Genomic DNA, 23385 nt, shown 5'->3' with positions numbered 1-23385 from the left:
CGTTGGATGGCTCCAGGGCGCCTTGAACTGCTCTCTTCTCTAAAGGCACCGAGACAAGCACTACTCCTTCAAAAGAGACTTGAACTCATACCTCAGACAAGCTCCGCTAAGAAAACAAGTAAGAAAATCCAAAGGCACCGAGAACTGCTCTTCCAAAGGCACCGTCCTCATACTGATATCAGAGAGGAAAGATCAGACTACTTGTCTACTAGTACCAAAAGCGAGTGGCCTACTACTCATCAAAGAAAACATGCATTTAAGGCGCATCAAACTGCTAAGAGTCAAACTTATAAAAGGCCTAGAACAGGCATTATGACTAGCCTATCATGCGGCTACAGCTCCGATTCAAACCTATACTCAAACTCCTCTAGCTCATCAGATAAGAGAACTGAGATCTTTAGGCGTGGAGAACAGCTTTCCAAAGGCGTTTACTCGCTACCCGGAAGTTGGTTCTCCCTTGGTGCCTTCAAGTCAATGCGAGGAGCTCTTCCCGAAAGCGAGTCAAAGATCCGTATTCTTTCTTGAAACGAACCTACAATTCCATCGTGCGCTGACACCAAAGGCGAAGAGAAAAGCTATCTAAAGGCGACCTAACTACTGCCTCCGCCCAATAACTGTCTTTCTATTCCGCTTTCCATACCATTGACTCAGACCTTCACTCTTCTCTTTAAACGCACTTCCGGTCCCTGCTCCTTCTTCTCGAAAGCGGGAAGCTGGTACGCCAATAGCTCATTACTGATTCCGAAAAGAGAAGGCTTCCTCAAAACAAGTGATGGCCGACTACTCATTAAATAAAAGATGCATTTAAGGCCGATACAAGAGCTCAGAGAGTCAAAACCCATAAAAGACCTCAAACGGGCATTCTTAGTGGCCTTTCATGTGCATACAGATCGGACTGAGTGAGACCTATACTAGAACTCATACCTCTCTTGCAGATCCTACTATACTATACTATAGATAAAGGAATAAAAAAAAAAAGACTGCCAACTAGTAGACAGAATACTTATTGGTTCACACCTCAAAGGAAAAGTGTCACTTCATGGTGACTCAAGGGATTGTTTTAGGACATATTATGTCTGCTAAGGGGATTGAGGTTGATAAATCTAAGGAAGATCTTGTGCGTTACTTACCCTCTCCCACTTGTGTGAGAAAGGTTCGGTCATTTCTTGGTCATGGTTGATTTTACAAGAGATTTATTAAGGATTTCTCCAAGGCATCAAGGCCCTTGTGCCGGTTGCTCCAAAAGGACACTCCCTTAGAGTTTGATGACGAGTGCAAGAAAGCTTTTGAGAAGTTGAAGGACTCATTGAGGACTACTCCAATTATGTCTCCACCTAATTGGTCATTACCTTTTGAATTGATATGTGATGCCTCAGATTACGCTGTTGGGGCTGTGTTGGGACAAAGAATAGACAAGAAGCCCTATGCTATCTACTATGCCTCTAGGACGCTCAATGATACCCAACTAAACTATTCCACAACTGAAAAAGAGCTCCTCGCTGTGGTTTTCACTTTCGATAAATTTTTTTCTTATCATGCAATTTTGAAGTATTTGATGACAAAGAAAGAGGCCAAACCAAGGCTGATTAGATGGGTGCTGTTACTTCAAGAATTCGATTTGAAGATCAAGGACAAGAAGGGGAGTGAAAACTTGGTAGCCGACCATTTGAGCAGACTTGTACATGAGGAGGACACCTTACCCTTGCAAGAATCATCCCAGATGAGCAGCTCTTTGGGATTGAGGTAAGTGAACCATGGTATGTGGATATTGTGAATAATTTAGTTACTAAGCAATTCCCTGATACTTTACCTCAGTCTAATAAAGAAAAGCTTAAGAAAATGGCTAGATATTATATATGGGATGAACCTTATTTGTGAAAGCATTGTAGTGATCAAATCATTAGGAGGTGTGTCCCTGAATCTGATCATAAATCTATACTTGTCTTTTGTCATTTTGAGTCTTGTGGTAGACATTTTGGTACACGTCGGACAACCCATAAGGTATTAGATTGTGGCTTCTTTTGGCACTCTATTTTTAAGGATGCATATATGTACTGCATGACTTGTGATAGGTACCAGAGAACAGGTAACTTAAGTTCTAAAGATCAAATGCCCATGGCCCATATCATAACTATTGAGATTTTCGATGTCTGGGGCATTGATTTCATGGGGTCGTTTCCTTCATCTAACGATTTTCTTTACATTCTTTTGGCTGTTGATTATGTGTCCAAGTGGGTGTAGGCTAAGGCCGCCAGAACTAATGATTCTAAAGTTATTGCAGATTTCTTGAGATCTAACATATTTACTAGGTTTGGAGTGTTTCGTGCAATTATTAGTGATAGTGGATTACACTTTTGCAACAAAACAATTGAGGCTTTGCTGAAGAAATACAAGATCACTCACAAGGTGGCAACACCATATCATCCTCAAATGAATGGACAAGCAGAGGTCTCAAATCGTGAGATTAAGGGAATTTTGGAAAAGACTGTGGGTCCTACATGCAAGGATTGGAGTAAAAGACTTGATGATTCACTTTGGGCCTATAGGACAACATACAAAACACCAATTGGGATGTCTCCATTCAAACTTTTCGATGGTAAGGCGTGTCATTTACCAGTTGAGCTTGAGCATAGGGCGTGGTGGGCTGTTAAGTCTTTCAACATAGACATTGATGAGGCCGGTTTACATAGAAAACTCTAACTGAATGAACTTGAGGAGATAAAAAACGAGGCATATGATAGTGCATGGATCTATAAGGAGAAAACTAGAGCTTTTCATGATAAGATGATCCGTGGCAAAGCCTTTGTTGTGGGCCAAAAAGTGCTTCGTTGTCACTAATGTTTTTCCTCATGGTGCTGTGCAGATAAAAAGTGACAAAACTTGAAATGAATTCAAGGTGAATGGCCATCACTTGAAGCCTTACTATAAGGCTTTTAAAGAGCACACTGTGGAAGAAGTAACCCTCCTAGAGGTGCCACTCACAAAGGACTAAAAACGAGGTACAAAGTCTAGGCTAAAGGACTGTAAACATTCAAGTGCTACTTGGGAGGCAACCCATTCAACCAAGGCTATTGAGGATACATCGACACAGATTTGCTTTTTCTCTCTCCTCCATTTACTTTGGTTTATTTCAAAAAATAATAATAATAATTTAGTATTGTGTGATTTTCATGAATACCTTACTCATATTTATATTTCTACTTATAGGCTTATTCTGATCTACATTGAGGACAATGTAGGATTTAAGTTTGGGGGAGGGATTTACACCTTTAATTTTCAAAAAAAAAAAAAAAAAAAAAAAAAATTGTTTTCTTTTTAGATTTCCTTCCAACTCAATGATGAAACTGATTCTTAAGATAGATGGCTTGTAAATCGACTTGAGCATACTTTTAAAGATAAAATAAGAAATGGAGTTAATTTGCTTATATTGTAGTCATACTTGAAAATTTTGATGCACATTAGCCTTGATTCGAGTAATCTGTTATCTTAAAGTGAAGCATGGAGACATATTGAATGATACTTGCATAATTCAACAATATTTGTGAGCTGTTCAAGCCTTATAATTGATTCATTATACATATCAATTTAAACTTCTTTTTTGAGTGCATCTTGTGAATATCATGTTTTCTAGAACTTGCTTTAAACCCACTTGAGACAATTTTACATATTCAGATTTGGAGAAGACGGAGGCAAATTAGGATTTTACCACCATGACCAAATAGCCTTTGTCCTGATTGTGATTTGACCCTTAGATAGCCCTTTGAGCCTTCATTAGCCTATTTTCTTCATTAACCCACATTCACTTACTCTTTTTAACTTAAAACACTTTACCTACCCTTTTCCTTGGAACTAGTGAGGTTGGATCTTATTTATAAGGTGATATCAAGAAGGGTAAAAAAGCATAAGTGCGGAGGAGGATGTCATATGGTTCTAAGTTGTAATTATAAAAAAAATGTGATAAAAGGAGAAGTAGGGACATGAAAAGAAGTGTTGTGATTTAAAGAATACGAGTTCTGAAGAAATGGGAGCATTACAAATCTCTAAAGCAAAAAAAAATATAAAAAAATTGATGAAATCTACCCTAGAGTAATCGAAATGTGGTACTTAATGATGAAGACCTATTTATTAACATTTCTAATTGCTTTCTAGTTCTGAGGAAATTTTGTGATATCCTTTCTCTTCCTTCTTATGAACCCTTGACCCTTTAGCCCCATTACAACCTTTTCAAAGACCTCTTGATCCGTTGATGTTCTGTTTTAAATGTGGAGAGTTTGTGGACAAGCAAGCCTATGGTTTAAAATATTTTTACAAGTGTTTGAGTGATTAGTGTAGCTAGCACCATATCTAATTGAGAGAAAACCAGAATGATGGATCGTAAGAAGTAAAGTTTGATACTATTTGTGCATTAGCTTGATGATGCATATTACACTTATATTTGGCTAACCACACACACACACTCCAAGTATGAATGTTATATAGTCTTAATAACTCTGTGGCTTATATTTGAAGTAAACTTGTGTTCTTCCTACTTTATTATGCCATACCATCTAAAGGATCTCTGAGATGTAAGTTGGAAGGATTAGAGTCATTTAATTTGTGTTATGTCATTGTAGTGTTGTTTAGTTAGTCTTTGTCGTTTTCCTCGAGTTTTTACTAGGTTTCGTTTTGTTTTGTTTTGTTTTGCTAAGGGATCAGCAAAAGCTAAGTATGGGGGAATTTGATAGGAATACTTTGTGTAATGTTTTTAATATCTTTCCTACCCTATTTGGCTTTGTAATCCTCTTAACTTTGTTAGTTTGAACTTAGTTTCCACTCTTAGAACTTGGAATATGGGAATGATAAAAGAAAGTTAAAGTATGAGTTTTCCTAGTCATATTTATCAAGAAAGTAGTTTAATCATTTTAAGAAATTTTCTTCAATTGGACACTTGCCTTTTTGACATCTCTCTTGATTTAATTATGAAAACTTTCCTTATTTTTATTTTCTGATTTATCTGTAGGGAATTTCCACCTTGGAATTATTTGGATGATTTATCAAAATATGAGAGGACATTGAAGACAATTAGCTACCCTATGCGTGCCACTAGTGTAGAGAAATCTTAATGCATGAATATGTGACATGGTTGCATATATCTGGACGTGAAAACTCCTTGAGGAGTTCGTGATCAGATTGGGAGGAGATTTGGGCGTATAAGTTGAGGAGAATCACCATAAAAAAATCGGTTACCACTTATGTGAATATTAAACTCAAATTCCGATTATGAATGGAGAGAACAACAAAAACTAAACTAGCTATTAAATAGGAACCGATCCTATTTTTATGGGGCTAGAGTTTTGAGTTTTTAAAATTCATTCTAAAAAGCCGAAAGGGTAGATTGAGATAGAGGGGACGTTGTTGAGGAGATATGGCAGATCTGGGGGGATCTATTTTTGTTGAAAAATTTCTGAAATACATGTGTACAAAAGCTGAAATTTAGGGTGGCTACTATAAGATAGGAGTTGCTGAAATATTGCAGGGGTTTGTTGCTACAAAAAAAAAAAAAAAAAGTGGCTGCTCCAAATACGTGGCTGATATAAGAAAGAGGTGGCTAAATTGTTAAGGGAGATCTCTCTCTCTCTCTATATTATTTTATTTAATTTTTTTTCTTGAGAAGTTGCTAAATTGAAAAAGAAAGAGAGTTGCTGAAATAAAGGAGGAGAAGTGGCGGAATGTGGAAGAAGGGGCAGAAATTTCAGCAACGTGGCTACCAAAGAAGAAAGAGAGTTGCTGAAATAAAGGAGGAGAAGATTGGCTGAACATATGGGAGTTTTTAAAAATAAAAAAGGGACTGAACTTTTATAAAAAAACAAAAGAAAAGAAGAAAAAAAGGAAAAGTTGCTGAAATTTTGAAAATCGGTTGCCAAAAAGGAGAACAAGTCGCTGCCACAAGAGAGGAGTTATTGAAATTTCAGCTACATTGGTTGAACACGTTACAGCAGTTCCCCCATATATGCTGGCTGGTATTTTTGTTCAATCTTCATCATCAAAGCCGTGAGGGACATCACCACCAACACATCACGAGCTTCTTTGGTTGTGTTAAAAAAGTGTAACCCTTATGACTAGTCTTTTTATTTATTTCAACCATGGTTTTTATTGGATTAAAGATTATTTTGCTGGATTATTATACTGGAATTTGAATTGTGAGAGAAGATGATCAATTGTAAATATTTATTTCTTTAATTTTTATTTTTTATTATTTTTAATTCGAATCGCCACAATTGAAACCCCCTTAAATTTGTGTAATATGTTTGTTTCCAAATTTTTAATTAAACTAACTAAAATTTATTATGACTCTTTAGAATAGGAGAACTCACAATCCCTGGCCAATAACGATACCCTACAAATCACTTTACTACAATCTTCTTCAGGATTTATTGATGACTAAAAATATGGTCAATCACTTCCCATAGGGAAGTAGACCAGACTGTAGTATGAGGAAGGGGGATCAGCCAGAAGGGGCGCTTATACCTCGGGCCGATGTACCGCTTAAAAAGGCGGGCCTTTTCTTTTCTTTCTTCTTTCATTCGTCGAAGAAAAAGCTGTGCTCAATTGGAGTGAAGCTGGTCTTTTCGGACTTGATTGAATACTGTTGAAGATCCATTTTATACTCCACTAAAGTATTTCATTCGTCCATTCAGTAACGCCTCAAAAGAAAGAAGAAACCCTGCTCATCTTGAGCCATAGGCGTGGACGTAGGAATGAATAGGCATGCATGCGGCACTATACTTGAGCCCCGCCCTTACTATCGAGCGAAGCTCCTGCTCGAAGCGGTTTACCTCCTTCCTATATTGGAGAGGTCGACTCCATGCCCTACTCAATTACATCGACCCTCTCCCCGCATACGGCTCTTTTCTGTTATCTTCGTCACGACCTAAGCCTCATTCTTTCTCTTATTATCGCCGGCTCGGGGTTTAGTTTAGTTTATGATCCAAGGATGTAGTTGTTGAACCCCCTATTTTTTTATAGTTCCAAGAAAGCGTCCGTTCACGTCAGGGTCGATGTAATTGAGATGTAGTTGCTTTATGTTTTCTTTTCTTCATCGAGATTGGGTTGGTGTTCAGTGTACCGTACTGTATCGAAAATCATGCATTGGATGGATGCCCGGGCATTGAGCAGGAAGGACGCTTTCAGAGGTGAAAGTCCATGGAGGGAGCGGGGTAAAGGAATTGTTGACTCATCAAGCTCATGACCTAAAGACTACAGGTTCGAATCCTATCCCCACCTAATCACTAGAGATGCATTTTTGGTATCGATGGTACTAGACAAGCTCTTAGGGAATAATCTCTTTCTTCTTTCTGCCTTTCTTTCCCATGACGACTAGGAACAGGCAAATCAAAAATTTCACTTCGAATTTTCAACTCTTGTTGTTTTTAGGGGCAAAATCAATAGGTGCCGGAGCAGCTACAATTGCTTCAGCGGGAGCTGCTGTCGGTATTGGAAACGTCCTTAGTTCCTCGATCCATTCCGTGGCTAGAAATCCATCATTGGCTAAACAATCATTTGGTTATGCCATTTTGGGCTTTGCTCTAACCGAAGCTATTGCATCGTTTGCCGCGTCTCTGATCTCATCCGTATTCCGATCGAACAAAGAAGGTTTCAGTTTCATTCTGACCACTCTCTTCTCTTTTGAAAAGCATAGAGTGCTCATTCTATTTTATATTGAAAAACTTTTTCACCATGATAGATTTCAATTTCTTCGAAATGATACAAAATATAGTAAACGCGGCTCACGAAGCGCCCCCGCTGGCGCCAGAACCGGCGGAAGTTCCCCACGCCGATCCCCGGGACTTCGAAATGAAGTTCACACTCTCCTGAGGAAGAGAGTTCGTGAGCATGATCAGAAAGGAAAAGGGTAGCTATTCGTCCATTTTCCTGAAATGACATCCATCTACACCCAAGTTGCAGACAACATTATTACTGATCTAGAAATCTCTCTGGAAATGGATCCACGAATGGGTGAAGGAGATTCAGGAGAACCCAAGTCTCCTAAAATCCCTCATTAGGGGGCGCCTTCCAGATTAGCGCTCAGTTGAAAGCTATGGGACTCTGAAAGATGGAAACAGGGGAGTTGGCTGATAAAGATGGACAGTAACGATCGCGTAATATAAATTTCTCGGCCTCGTCATCGAAAGCGGCTTCCAATTGCTCGGAAATTCTCAGCTATATGGGGGGCTTGGATGGTGAACAAAAACAATTGATCAAGAAGTTGGTCAACTTTCGCATTCAAGAAGGTAAAAGAACGAGAGTTCGTGCTATTGTTTATCAAACTTTTCATCGCCCAGCTCGAACTGAACGCGATGTAATCAAACTTATGGTTGACGCCGTAGAGAATATAAAGCCCATATGCGAAGTGGAAAAAGTAGGAGTCGCAGGTACTATTTATGATGTCCCTGGGATTGTAGCCAGGGATCGTCAACAAACCTTAGCTATTCGTTGGATCCTTGGAGCAGCTTTCAAACGACGTATAAGCTACAGGATAAGCTTAGAGAAATGTTCATTTGCTGAGATACTGGATGCTTACCGAAAGAGGGGAATTGCACGTAAGAAAAGGGAGAATCTTCATGGACTGGCTGGAACCAATCGACGTTTCGCGCATTTCAGATGGTGGTAAAGTGAGACCACCTCTTTCAGATCCTCATTCAGTCAGATTATTTAAGATGAAGATGGTTTGATCCTTTTCCTTTTTCCTTTTTGAATCTTCATATAGAAAGCCGGCCACCCCCCTTCCATTCTTCCTGATCCCCCCTTCATTCATTGAGTTGGAGGAATCCATAAGAGGCCCGCCCGGTATGCATTGCATGAAAGAACCTTTCTTTCTTTGTATGACTTCTCTTTTGCCTCAGGTCGAATGAGGGAGATCAATCAAACAAATCAATAGGCCATGAATTCAGAAGTAGTGGGCCTTTCACCCTCTTTCTAGTGACCCTACATTAGTGACTGGGGGGTTTCGGGGAAGACCTATGTGGGGCACCTTTCGGGTGTGGGATGCTCGTTTAACCTCTGTATTCATCTCGTTCCCTATTTACCTGGGTGCACTGCGTTTTCAAAAGCTTCCTGTCGAACCGGCTCCTATTTCAATCCGTGCTGGACCGATCGATATACCAATAATAAAGTCTTCAGTCAACTGGTGGAATACATCGCATCAACCTGGGAGCATTAGCCGATCTGGTACATCAATACATGTTCCTATGCCCATTCCAATCTTGTCCAACTTTGCTAACTTCCCCTTCTCAACCCGTATCTTGCTCGTTCTGGAAACACGTCTTCCTATTCCATCTTTTCTCGAATCTCCTTTAACGGAAGAAATAGAAGCTCGAGAAGGAATACCAAAACAACCTAGTTCACTCGCTGAGATTGACGATTCTCTTTGCATCCATGGCCGAATGGTTAAAGCGCCCAACTCAACATTGGCAAATTCGTAGGTTCAATTCCTGCTGGATGCACTTGGAACGTTCAGTTCAATCGCTGCTCGCGTGACTCGTTCAGTCACTTCACTCGCTCTTCGCGCCTTCGCGTTAGAAGCTAGCTTAAATTCAAGTTAGCGAAGCTTCCTGGTCACTGGTTCACTTATAGAGCCTACACTAAAAAAGAGAAAGGTTTGGAACCCTGGCTCTCCCGCCCAGCAAACGGGGGCTTGAAAGCCTACGTGCGCAGGAGCGCCCCCCCATATATAATAAACGTAAGCGTTTTCCCGGGGGCTGGCTCCTACTCGCATTTGTTCGTGCGGTTTTTGTGCTTGCTCTCCATCCATAGAGGTAGGGCCACCGCCCGGCCCGCCTTTGCTTTCTGGTAGTGTTGAGCTTCGCTTAAGGTAAGGTAGCTCTTGTAGATCTACCGAAAGCACGCACAAGCGGCGAAGGAAGATCGCCTGCGAATCACTCAGGCGGGGACCGTGTCGCGTTCCCCCCTGCCAAAACTTCCACTGGATCGGAATCCACTGTTGAAAGCGGCCGGCTGTCAAGAGCGAGGGAACGAACTCCCCCCCGTCCGGTGACTCACACCAACAGCACGCACGGGCGGGCTCGGGCTGGCCGCTGGCTTGAATAGTTCAATTCGAGGGTCAATGTAATATGAGAGACGCTGAGTTCTATAGGGACGAAGGGTCAATGTAATATGAGGCTGGACTTGTCTCTCAAAAGCCGACTAGTTTTTCAATCAACCGCACTTACCTTTAGAGCTAGCGGAAATGGAACGGAAGGAAATATTTCTTCTCTGACCTAAACCAACTATCCGAAAAGTGCCTACGCCCTTCCCGAAAGAAAGAGGGTCGATGTAATTGAGCTTTCCGGGAAAGGAAAGGGGATGCTTGGCAACGCAACGGGGGAGCAGCCTTGTTTGCACCCGGGGATTCGTTCGGGTCCCTCCAAGGGAGTGCTAGCGTTCAGCTGTGTATCTCCCTTGCCTGCAAGCTATGCCTATTCGATATGTGTGATGAAGCCTGAGTGCCCGGTAGGGCGAACCCACTCTTTTAGGGTTCACACGCCTTTGCCTTTGGATAACGGCATTCCTCCTTGTCGGCTTGCTACGGCAAGGTTGCTTCTTTTCACGTGGTCGGTCGGATCAACCCGCACATATGGAATTCGAAATGCTACTTACTGACCACAACGTTAGACTTTTTATGGTTGTTTATCAGTACTGACCTCGGGTTCTCGGCTAGCTCTGATTTTTCGTCCAAAATTGCAAAAGGACGTGAAGGCGCCGAGAGATGTCGCCTTGCCCGATGGGAAGAGGACGGAGTGAGTGGGCAAGATTCACTCTATCTTTCTTGAAGATATTAAAGATGACAATCTTTAAGTTTTTGTGAAAAGTTGCTCTTCTATTTAAGAAATAGATGATCGATGTCTTTTTTGTGAGTATTAGTAAGGAAATGGTCTAGTTGTTTTCTTTAGTGAATGGTTCTTCGATCGATGAGAAAGGGAGGGTCGATGTAATTGAGACACAGTCAACGGGAGATACTATAAAGTGAAGGCATCTATCAATCATCCCTTCCCCATCATTGACCATCATTAGCTTCCGATCGCCTATTAGTGGGGGAGGCTTTCATACTCAACGAAGGTCGGTCGTCTAATGGAGCATTGCAAAGACTTTTCCGTCACGGATCATGGCGCCGCCGATGCATCCCTATTTCCTCATAACTAACAGCAGCTGGATTGAGGCAGTAACAGGTCATGAAGATGGCTTCCTATCAACATTTATAATTGCGGGACATATAACGAAAGAAGGTTGACTATTATTCTTTAACGCTTTGGCTAACCAAGGAATTTCAGTAGCCCAGGACCTTATTGTTGTTGATAGCATCATCTTCCTTTTCAATTTTTTCCAGATAGTAACTCCATAGTGACATTTGACAAATAGGTGAGCCACATTTTCAGGATTAACTTGGCAAAAGGTGCAGTTAGAAGCATTTAAGATTCTTCTTCTAACCATCCAATTTTGCGTTTTGAGGCTATTCGATAAATCTAACCAAAGGATAAATTTGTGCCGAGGCACCATTTTAGCACCCTTGAGCAAGGAAGGCCACGAGACAATAGGCATATGCTGGCTGCATTGGTAATATGCAGATCTAATAGAAAAAATGCCTGAAGGGCTTTCTTTCCAGACCACCTTATCATCCTCGTCTAGGTTGAATTCCTCAGAGTTCAAATTCTACCACACTGAGTTTAGAGAGTTGTTTGCCCTTTGCGGAATGTCCCATCTTCCATTTCTGATGATGGTAGCAACTTTGGCTTACGAATGAAGTCTTGAATCATACTTAATTGTTGCGAAAATCTGCTCCTAAGGATGCCTTCTGAGTGCCATGGATCATCCCAAAAGAGTGTGTTGTTACCATCTCCAAGAACATGAGTGATACAACATTGAGCCATGCATCGAAGACTCAGAATTTTTCTCCATGACCAAGGTGCATCAAGCGGGGTTTTCATTGTCCAAAATGCTTTGTTACGAATCATATTAGAGTACACCCATTTAACCCATAAGTTTTCAACCTTGGCAACAATCATCCAAGTGTATCTCATAATGGCCATTTGGTTCCACATACCGATATTTTTGACACCCAAGCCCCCTTCCTCTATTGGTCGACATACTGTGGTCCATCTCACTAAATGGCATTTTTTCTCCATAGCAGGACCAGCCCATAGGAATCTAGCACATAAATGATCTTGTTGTTTGGTAGTCTCTCTCAGAAGAATGAAGCAGCTCGCCCAGTTAACATGAAGGCTATTAAGGACTGACTTGATAAGTTCGATTCTTCCCGCAAAGGATAAGAATTGCCCCTTCCATGACTGAATTCTTCTACTAACTTTTTCAATCAATGGCTCACAATCATCGATCCTTCATTGCACTCTAAAAGTCTAGGATTCTGATTCGGGTGTTATTATCTACTGATGAAAAGAAGATAGAGTTTTTCCTTGCATTCATTTGTAGCCCAGCAAACTCGTGAAAGACAGCCAAGGCTTCCTTGATAGTTCTAGCTAACTTATCATTAGCTTTGAAAAAAATCATGAGGTCATCAGCGAAACAAAGTTGAGAAATAGTTGGATTCATACACTTCTGATGTAGGTCCAGGTTGCCCTTTCTAACAGACCTGTCTAATAAACACGATAGAGATTCCATCAGTAAAACAAAAAGGTAAGGAGAGATAGGGTCACCTTGTCTAATCCCCTTCTTTCCCTGGAAGTACCCCACTAGTTTGCCATTGAGAGAAATAGAGTGCATTGGAGATGTGATACATAGCATAACCCAATTGATGAATCTCGGGGGGAAGGCCATTGCTTGAAGGCATAAAGCTATGGCATCCTGGTTAGCATTATCATAAGCCTTTCTGATATCAATCTTGGTAGTGCATTTTGGAGGCCCCGAATTTCTATGATAATTTCTCATAATCTCATGACATAAAAGAATATTGTCGGAGATCCTTCGCCCTTTTACGAAAGCAGATTGGTTGTAACTAACCAACTTGTGCAAAAGGGGTTTTAGTCTATTAGCCAAAACTTTATAGATAGCCTTATACACTACATTACAATAGGAAATTGGTCGAAACTCATCTAACCTAGAGGCCATCTCCACCTTGGGGATTAAAGTAATGGTTGTAGCGTTGACTTCCCTAAGGATTTTCCCATTTCGAAGAGTACTTTTGATAGCTTTCAAAAAATCCCTATTGATAATAGCCCAGGCTCTTTGGAAGAAGCATGCCGAGAAGCCATCAGGGCCAGGCGTTTTATCCGGCTTCATTTGAAAGATGGCTTCCTTTATCTCCTCATTAGAAATATCCTCTTCAATCTTCATTCTATCCTCCGCGATGAATTGATGGTGCAAATCATCCCTCCATTGGGAAAAGACCGAAGTAATACACTCTACTGGGGTGCCAAAGGTAGCCTTAAAGTGTCGAATAACTTCCATTTCAATATCTTCCTCATCTGCAAGATACTCCCCATTTTCCAGCTTGATACTCGTGATTTTCTTTCTAGCTCTACGTTGTTTCATGGACTGATGAAAAAACCTGGTATCGGAGTCTCCAAGCTTCAACCAATTGACTCTAGATTTTTGTTTAACAACTGATTCCTCGCATTTTGATAAGAACGAGATCTCCTTAATGATAGCCCTTTCATCAGTAGCAAGATCCTTATTGAGAGGACTTTCTTGAATGTTCATTTGGAGATTGTTTAAAGAGCTCTTAAGATCTTTAATGTTGTTATGTATGTTCCCAAACTTATTTTTGCTCTAGGTCTTCAAGTGCAGTTTGACATTTTTAAGTTTCATTGTGAGTCTGAACATGGGGTTACTTGAAACTTTTATTTCCCAAGCCTCCTGAACAACCGTCATAAACTCACTATCATCTACCCAAAAGTTAAAAAACTTAAATGGTCTCCTGCAAATTTTTCTCTTTTTAGAAATTGTTACCACGGTTGGGCTATGGTCAGAAAGGCCACTTGGAAGAAAGGAGGAGAATGTTTCATTGAATTCATCAATCCATTCATTGTTCACAAGGACTTTGTCCAGCTTGGACATAATTCTTCCCTCAATTTGTCTATTGCACCACGATAAGTGACACCCCTCCACTTTGAGGTCTTGTAAGCGCGCTTCAAATAAGCATTCTCTAAAGTCCTCTATGCTGTTTTTAGAAGGCATTCTTCCTCCTATCTTCTCATTGTGGTTTAAGGTAACGTTCATATCACCCAGCACCATCCAAAGAACAGTCATTGTTGTTGCTATGTACTTAATATCTCTCCATAATTCCCGCCTAACTTGAGCATCCGTGGAAGCATACACCATTGTACAAAAGAAAGGTGTCCCCCCTCTAAATGAGACATAGGTATGGATAAATTGGGCAGTCATATTGATGACTCTTAGCATAACCTCACGGGTATCCCACAAGAGCCAAATTCTCCCAGAATCACAACAACTATAATTGTTGCAAAATCCCCATTCAGGTTTCAATTTTTTTTACAACTTTCATACTATTGTGCTCTCTCACTCTAGTTTCAAGGAGCCCTACTAGATAAACTTTTCTCTTACTCAAAAAACTACTTTGGTCCTTATGCTTGGAGGGGTCATTAATGCCCCTAACATTCCAAGAGGCTCGGATTATTAAGAAAGGGGGGGGTGGGTTTGTTGACCATAGGAGGTCTTACCATCCTCCTTTGCTGGACTTCTTTTGGCTGTTCTAAACCTTCCTTCTAGGTTTTCCACCCCCTCTTTGGATGTGTCAGTCATTTTTGGCATTTTTTAATCTCCTTCTCATCAACTCTCACATTTGTGAAGCCATGGCACTCCACACTACTATTCTGGGCTTGAAGGAGTTCTCACACTTGGGGAATTGGCTATTAGGTTGGATTATTTCTTATATTTCTGTAGACACCCCATTTTTGCACTCTCCTGATTAATCAACTCGTCAACTCGATTGTAACGGTTCCCAATGATGGATGTTTATTCCAATGCTTTATTTTGTTACCAGATATGTTTTAGAAATCCGGATGAGGTATCTCGAACTGAAAAAACCTTAGAAACCACGCTACGCTAGGAAAATACGACCCCAGAAACATAGAAATCATCATCTTGCAGACCAAAAAGAAGCTTCACGATAAAAATCACTAAAAATGACCAAATTACCAAAATACCCCTAACATCAAAACAACCCTAGAGCCTACGTTACGCTTAGGAAAACTCATTCAAACACATAAAATAACAAATCGAAATCAAATAAATCATTTCGCCAATTTTCACAGAATTTGATAAAATTACGAAAATGCCCCTCATAAAATTCACGACCATTTCATACAAAAAACTTCATAAATGACAAAAACCAACATTTCCATTGAATTTCTTATGAAAAATTGATTCCAAAACATCCTGGAACATTGAAAAATGACTTAAAAAGTAAAAAATCCTCTCCGAGGGTAAAACGATAATTTTACAATTTTAATAATTAAAATTTTTGAAATTAATAAGTAAATCATTAAATAATGTAAAGTAAAAAATTAATAAAATTAATTTAAAATTTTAAACAAAAAAATCGATCAATCAGGCTTTCAGGCAAAATTGTTGATGGTTGCCAAGATATTTATTCAAGGACCCCTCCATCTGGGGGCCCAAAGAATTAAAGATATAATAAAAGAGGGTTCTCCAAAAATTAAAGTCAATCAAGTAAGACTAAAGTCAATCTTAAAGTCAATCAAGTAAGGCTAGAGTCAAGATATTAAAAGTCAATCAAGAAAGACTAAAGTCAAAGTATTAAAGTCAATCTCATAAGACTAAAGTCAAAATCCTAAATCAAAATCCTAATATAAACTAATCAAGTCAATCTCATAAGACTAAAGTCAAAACCCTAAATTAAAACCCTAAAGACTAAGTCAATCTCATAAGACTAAAGTCAAAATCCTAATTAAAACCCTAATCAAACCCAATTCTTCTAAAAAACTTTATAAATAGGAGCCTCCACACCCTATTTTCGTATCAAATCATAAACCCTAAGAGAAGTAGGTCAAAAAGCCTCCCTAGCCTCCCATAAACCATAATTTTGAAGTCCCAACTCCTTACCTAACACCCATACTTCAATTTTAGCTTGAAAAACACCTAGAAGCCCTTCAAAAACACCTCAAAATCTATAACAAAATTTGAATAATCCAGATCTAAGAAAGAGATACCTTGCCTCGGAGATCAGAAATCAGATCTGGAGACAGAAGGAAGCAAGGAGTACGGTACAAGGAGCGGTTTTATCAGATCTAAGGGAATAGAATCGTTGCATTTCGAAGGTAAAATTTCTTTTATTTTTTTTATCTAGGTTTTTTGTTAGCAATGTAGGCTTATTTGGGATAAGTAGAGACCGGCATAGACCGAGCGGGGTTGGTGCCTAACACCTTCCAACCCCGTAATGTGATCCCCGGATTTAATTTTTCTTCAATAGATTAGTTGTTTTTTTTTTATCCGTTTAGAGTCAGTATTTGGTTCCTAAACCGTAATAATTAGGTGGCGACTCCCAAACCTCAAAGGTCAAAAAGCGGATCCGCGCACCCCGCGGATCGAGGGCGCTTTCAATTTCTTCTTGTTCTTATTGGAGCTATTAGTTGGAGGTGCTTTCACACCTTTGGGCAGTCTTTTGCAAGTACTCCTCTCCTATATCATCAGCTCTATCACATTGATCTGGGTTCTCATCTCCACTGACTTCATCATCCAAAATAGCAAAGGCTGATTTGGCAACAAATACATCCTTTTTGACTATCGAATTTTCTGGTGGTTGATCAATATCTTGGTCTTCAGATGTCTCAGGTATGTTTTGAATAGCTTCTTCCGCCTTGTAAGAAGGTCCACCCTGCTCTAAAGTTTCCTTCCTCTGGTGTTCATTTATAATTGTTTTCTTTCCCTTACTTGCATCGTACCAATGTTTTTTGTTTGTTACTAGATATGTTTCAGAATTTCAGATGAGGTATCTCAAATAAGCAAAACTTTATAAACCACACTACGCTAGGTAAATATAGTCTAAAAACATAGAAATCATCACTTTAAACAAAAAGAAGTTTTATAAGAAAAATTACTGAAAAATAACCAAATTACCAAAATACCCCTAACATCAAAACATCCCTAGAGCCTTTATTATGCTTAGGAAAATTCTTTTGAACATACAAAACAACAAATTAAAACTAAATAAACTACTTCGCCAATTTTCACAAAATTATGAAAACGCCCTCATAGGGTATACGGCCACTTCATGCTAAAAACCCATAAATGACACAAACCGATACTCCCATTGAATTCCTTATGAAAAACTTATTCCAAAACATCGAAAAACGACGTCAAAATGCAAAAGTCCTCTTCAGGGGCAAAATGATAATTTTTCGACCCTAAAAATTCAAAATTTAGAAATTAATAATTAAAACATTAATTAATGCAAAAGTGAAATCTTAATATATTGAATTAAAAATTTTAAACAATTAAAACCAATCAATCAAGCCTATGGGCCAAATTTTAAGTGGTAGCCCACTTGTTCAAATGGAGCCTACCTGATATTTATTAGAAGACCCATCCATCTAAAGACCTAAATAATTAAAGATATAATTAAGGGGGTTCTCTTAAAAACTTAAAAAATATATTCTTTCATTGTACGTAAGAATGGAAGCCCTAATCAAACCTTAATTAAAAAACCTAATCTTATCTAAAAGAAACCAAGTCAAACTAAAAAGCTTCCAAAAAAAATCTATAAATAGGAGCCTCCACAACCCAATCTTGTAGGTCAAGAGAAACCCTAGGAAAAAGAGGTCAAAAATACCTCCCAGCCTTTCCAAAATCCTAAATTTGAAGCCCCAACTTCCTACCTAACATCCAAATCCTAGTTTTTACTCAAAAAACTCCCAGAAACCCTCCAAAAATACCCAAAAAATCATAAAATACATAGATTTAGGAGGAGGATACCTCGTCTTGGAGATTAGAAGCAGATCTAGTGACGAATAAAAAGTAGAAAAATTCACACAAAGATGCTCTCCGCCAATTCTGAGGGAATAAATTGTCGCAATCACCCGAGTAAGTTAGGTTTTTATTTTATTCTTATATTTTTAGATCATTTTTAGCAATGTAATAATTTTTGAAAAAAGTAGAGACCGACGTTTGTCAGGTGGGATCGGTGCCTAACACCTTCAGATCCTATAACGTGATCCCTGGAACCTTTATTTTCGTAGATTAGTACCTTTTTCCGATTTTAAGTCATATTTCAGTTTTTAGACCATAATAACTAGGTGGCAACTCCCTAACCTAAAAAAATAAGTGGATCCGCAACCCGCGGATCGAGGGCGCTTTAAGTGGCGACTCCACTGGGGATATTTTGAGGATCAAACTTGAAAAAAAATTCCAAATTTTGGTGCATTGCCAAATCGAACTTGTTTTTTTTTATTTTATATTTTGGTTCATTTTTATTTGCTTATTTATTTGTTTATTTGTTTATTTGTATTCTTTTGGCTTGATTGTGGGATTTTGAGTATGGTAGTTTTGATTTCTTTTATGGTCCAATTGAGGGTCACTTGTGATGACCTTAAATAGTTCAAGATTTAAAAGGTTAATGAAATAAGGATGGAAAGATAGTTGCTGGGATGAGGAGCCATGGATGTTTTTTTTTTAACAAAAAATAGATTTTTTTTAATTGGTGTTGCGTGTTTTGTGCGTGAAGAATGGATTTCTAAAAAAATCAAAAATTCTAGCACTAGTGCTGTGCTGCAAGTAAAAAAATTATTTTTCTCTCATGTGAGCAAAGAAGGGGGTAGCAAGAGGAGAAAGACGTCTCTCTCTCTCTCTCTCGTCTGAGAGAATCTGCATTTGTACTGGAGTTTTTAAAAACAAAGAAAGAAGAGATGGGAGAGATGAGTGGTGTGTTGGTATTTCAGGTGATATCGTTTGCGGTGGTGGTGATATCATGGGCCTGGTATTGTTTGTGGTGGAAGCCCAAAAATCTAGAGAAGTACCTGATGATGCAAGGATTGAAAGGCCCACCAAACAAGTTTTTATTTGGGAACCTAAAGGAGGGAAGCTCTGTGACCATGATCGGATTGTCGCATAGAAACAATGATGTTTTATGATTGTTCATCCATTTGAACCTATATTTTATAGTTGTCTTTATGAAAAATTTCGCAGTCCCATTGACGTTGATGGGCTGATCTTGACAGTCCATGAAAACAACGGTTATGTGGCTTAACCAGTATATCTCATCAAGATCACAATGGTGGGTAATAGAACAGTTGTTGCTGCCATGGCAAGGAATTGTTTTAATTGGGGCTCGGATTGACCTGTTTCGATCTTTTAGAAGGATTCTACTACTTCACTTTCCCTTTAAATAAATAAATAATCTTTTAGGATGGGTGGTGGTGTTTGTATTTGTTTTGGACTCAAAAGTACCGTTGCTCTCTTCTCCTCCCCATTTTAAGAGAGCTGCCATGATCGATGCTCTCAAAATCAAACCCATCATCGTCATCATCACTGCAGCATCAACATAGGTCTATAAACCGATCTAGATTGGAAACAAAGTAAATAATAATAATAATAATAATTTTGGATTTGGGTTTGTAAGGATTTTGAATCAGTCCCTTTATTCTTTTCTTTAATGGGAATATCTTCGAATAATGTCCATGGGCTTGCTTTAGCTTTGTCATCGAGCATATTTATTGGTTCAAGCTTTATAGTGAAGAAGAAAGAACGCAAGAACTGCCTTCTGCACGAGAAAAAATGAGAAATTAGATTCGAGGATGAGAAGTTCCGGAGAGGCCCTTGGATCAACACTTGAATGAAGATGAGGATGCAATAGAGAGAGAGAGATTGAGTAGGGTGTGGACTGTGTGTGGAAAAGCAGTAGAAAAAAGAAGAAATTTTTTTTAAAAGAAATTTTGAATTGCATGTTCGTGTAGGCACTATGGGCAGCAAAAATTTTTTTTAAAGAAAACCCATGAAATATGCGTGTGTGCTGGCAGCAACCAAAGAAAGTTCTTGTTTTTTTCTTAAAAAAAAAAAAAAAAGAGGTTGAGTGTTGGGTTGTGCTGGCAGCAACATAGGTTAAATAAAAGTTGGGAAAATTAATTGGTAGGCTTATTATTGCATGAAAAAAAGAGGTGATTGCTTTCCTCACTAATTTAGTAAGATTTCAAATCTTGCTAAAGGTTTTTGATGTCCCCATGTGGCAGCAACACATTTTTTTCAGAAGATTTATTTGGCTGATTCATTGTTTCCTTTTTTTTTAAAGTCAATTTATTAAATAAAAAATCATCAATCGATATCTTAACAACTATCATTCTATCCTCAGTTCAAAATTTATTGAAATCTCGATTTGTTTCGGACACTCAAAGCAATCCTTGATTGGACCACAGGAAAAAAACAGTCATTTTGTTTTAGTTCATTTTAAAATAAGAAAAAAAAAGCTTGTTCTTGTGATTAGTCGATACTTAATTATTGATGTGTATCTTTGTTGATTGATTAACTGACATGTCATGATTCTAATTGTTATACAACTTGATGTGCATGCCTTGATCTTGATCTCGATGCTATGAATTTTGTATTCTTTGATTAATATTTATGTGAGATCTATATGGCCCACGAGCCCATTCATATGAAAAATGCCATAGGCACACCCTATACTATTTTGCACACACCACTAGCACATTTATTTTGTTGCATTACACACTGCATGTCTCTTATAGCCAACGTGGTACTAGTACGTGGTTCGATTTCTTCATACATGCGACGTCATTTAAGAAAACCACAACTCCAGTCACGTACCTTAGGGTATATAAAATTGGGGTGATAAGAAGGCAAAATGCCATATTTTTCTCCTTTAATATTTAGTCATTTATACATATTTGGTGCCTAAATGGGCAATTTTGGACAATTTCGACATCACTTTGTAATCTGAGCATAACTCTCTCATACGAATTCCGATTGAGATGATTCAAAATGCTATGGAATGCTGAGGAAAAGATCTATAACTTTTATGTTTTTAGTTTTGAGAGATACTAGCTGCATCAAGGTCAAAATCGGACTTGAAGTTGCTGCACATACACTATTGACGCAAATTTGACACGAATTTGACACGGATTTGACGCGATTTATTTTCGAAAGTCTCCAAATTTGATGCACGAAAATTCCAATTGAAAATACCACTTTTCTAATTATATTAGGACTTTATTTTATTTTTAATATTTTTTCCTTAATTAGTCAGATTTTGATATTGTTATTTTAGGATAAGATTTAGAATATTTTTAGAAGATTTTGTAGGCTTCTAAGAAGGAAAAAAAGAACGTGTAGAAGAAAAAAAAAAGGGGAGAGACTTGAAGAGGATATCTCTTTCATCTCTCTCCATCTCTCTTCATATCTCTCTCTCTCTCTCTCTCTCTCCTCTCTCTCTCTATAATTTTATTTTAATCTTTTCTCTAGGAAAGAAGTGGCTGAAACTTGGGGAACTAACGGTTATAAGAAGAAGAGTTGCTGAATTTTTGTGAACTAGTTGCCAAAAAGAAGATAAATTTCTACCTTAAGGAAGAGTTGCTGAAATTAACAAGTTGCGAAAATCACCACCAACACATCACAAGCTTCTTTGGTTGTGTTAAAAAGTGTAACCCTTATGACTAGTCTTTTTATTTGTTTCAACCATGGTTTTTTTTGGATTAAAGATTATTTTGTTAGATTTTTATATTGGAATTTGTTAATTCAATGAGTTAGTAATTTTCAGATTTGTTAATTGATGTTTTCGGATTTGTGATATATAGACACATGAATTGGTGATCTTAATTATGTATGTTGAATTTTCAGTTCGGTTCTGTTGAAAACTTTGATATTAACTGTCATTGAAGCCATAATTGTATCTCTAATCACCTAATTGATTTGGGTATGATTTAAAAGTGGTAAAAACTATGAACAATAGTTGTGATCTGAAAATTGCATGTTCTTTAGCCATGGACTTTTCCATAGGTTTGAGGAGTAGGTTATTAAATCATAATTCCTTTTGATCTTAATGATTTGTTTAAGGAGTTGTAAGGATACGCTGAGTATTAACTTGATTGCTTAATCAAAATAACTAGTTGATGGACTTTTCCAAAATCCTAGGGTTTACTAAGAAGGAATTTATAAAATGCATGATCTCTTTAGGCTTGCACTTTGATTCAATTCGGATATGTAATTAAGGCATGAAATTCGTTTGTCTATGTTGACGCAATTTGATTAGTCATTTAATGAATTTGATTTTTTTGAATTGTGAGAGAAGATGATCAATTGTAAATATGTATTTCTTTAATTTTTATTATTAATTTTTTTTAAATCCGAATCGCCACAATTGAAACCCCCTTAAAATTGTGTAATATGTTTGTTTTCAAATTGTTAATTAAACTAACTAAAATTTATTATGACTCTTTAGAATAGGAGTACCCGCAATCCCCGTCCAATAACGATACCCTACAAATCACTTTACTACAATCTTCTACAGGGTTTATTGATTACTAAAAATATGGTCTATCAAATGGCGTCGTTGCCGGGGATTGCAAAATCCCTATGTTTTAGTGTCATTTAACTTGTTAATATTCTATTTTACTTGTTAAGCTTGCATGTAATATATCTTGCGTTACACTTATTGAAATTTTAGCATGAATCTTTCTTATCACTATGGCGATCACGTTGTGATGTTTTTAGGAAGGGAAGCTTATTATTGTTCTTTCAACTCTAACTTGTATATTGTTGTCTTTGCTTTTGGGTTCAGGTCCATGAATGTCCGCAGTTAGAAGAAAGACTCAAGAACTTGCAAAACGCTTGGCCTTGCTAAAACAAGTTGCACATCAACCCCCACCTCACCAAGAGGAGAGGGAAGAGTCGGAAGAGTCAGATAGGTCTTCCTATCCCTTGTCAGACGAGAAAGAAAACATACCTGATTTAGAAGAAGAAAGTGAAGAAGAAGAATTACTAATGAATGAAACCATTAAACAAATGTCTTCTTCAACTGATGGGTGAACCGCACCAACTTGTATTACTTATCCAGAACCTGCAATCGAAAAAATAGCTGAGTTTGAACTGAAGAGTGGGTTTTTACACCATTTGCCCAAATTCCATGGGCTTACTAATGAAGATCCTCATAAGCATCTCAAGGAGTTTCAGTTTGTGTGTTCAAGTATGTGCCCACAGAATGCGGATCTCAACATTTTGAAGCTGAAGTCATTCCCTTTCTCACTTGAAGATAGGGCAAAGACTTGGTTGTTTGATCTACCTTCAGGTTATATCAACACATGGGAGAAGTTGATGACTGAGTTTCTGACTAAGTACTTCCCCGCCTCAAAGATTATTGTCTTGAGAAAGCAAATAACTGGAATTGAGTAAAGGAAGGATTAAGCATTTTAT

At 38.3% G+C, this 23385-nt stretch overlaps 2 protein-coding genes across 2 annotated transcripts; both read left to right on the top strand.

Moving 5' to 3' along the window:
• Positions 1-7255: 7255 nt before the first annotated feature.
• On the top strand, positions 7256-7895 carry LOC147410752 (uncharacterized). The gene has a single exon (XM_086422527.1). It carries the CDS (start codon positions 7350-7352, stop codon positions 7893-7895), a length of 546 nt encoding a protein of 181 aa, XP_086278653.1. The 5' UTR covers positions 7256-7349.
• A 95-nt stretch (positions 7896-7990) lies between these two features.
• LOC147410751 (Ribosomal protein S7p/S5e family protein) lies at positions 7991-8755 on the top strand. The gene has a single exon (XM_086439804.1). It carries the CDS (start codon positions 8204-8206, stop codon positions 8648-8650), a length of 447 nt encoding a protein of 148 aa, XP_086295930.1. The 5' UTR covers positions 7991-8203; the 3' UTR covers positions 8651-8755.
• The last annotated feature ends 14630 nt before the right edge of the window (positions 8756-23385 follow it).

This window comes from Akebia trifoliata, chromosome 1 (genome assembly GCF_017979445.1).
Source record: "Akebia trifoliata isolate Shusen 1 chromosome 1, ASM1797944v1, whole genome shotgun sequence".
Taxonomy (NCBI): domain Eukaryota; kingdom Viridiplantae; phylum Streptophyta; class Magnoliopsida; order Ranunculales; family Lardizabalaceae; genus Akebia; species Akebia trifoliata.
Note: the sequence above shows the minus strand (reverse complement) of the source record. Positions and strands in the feature narration are given on the sequence as shown.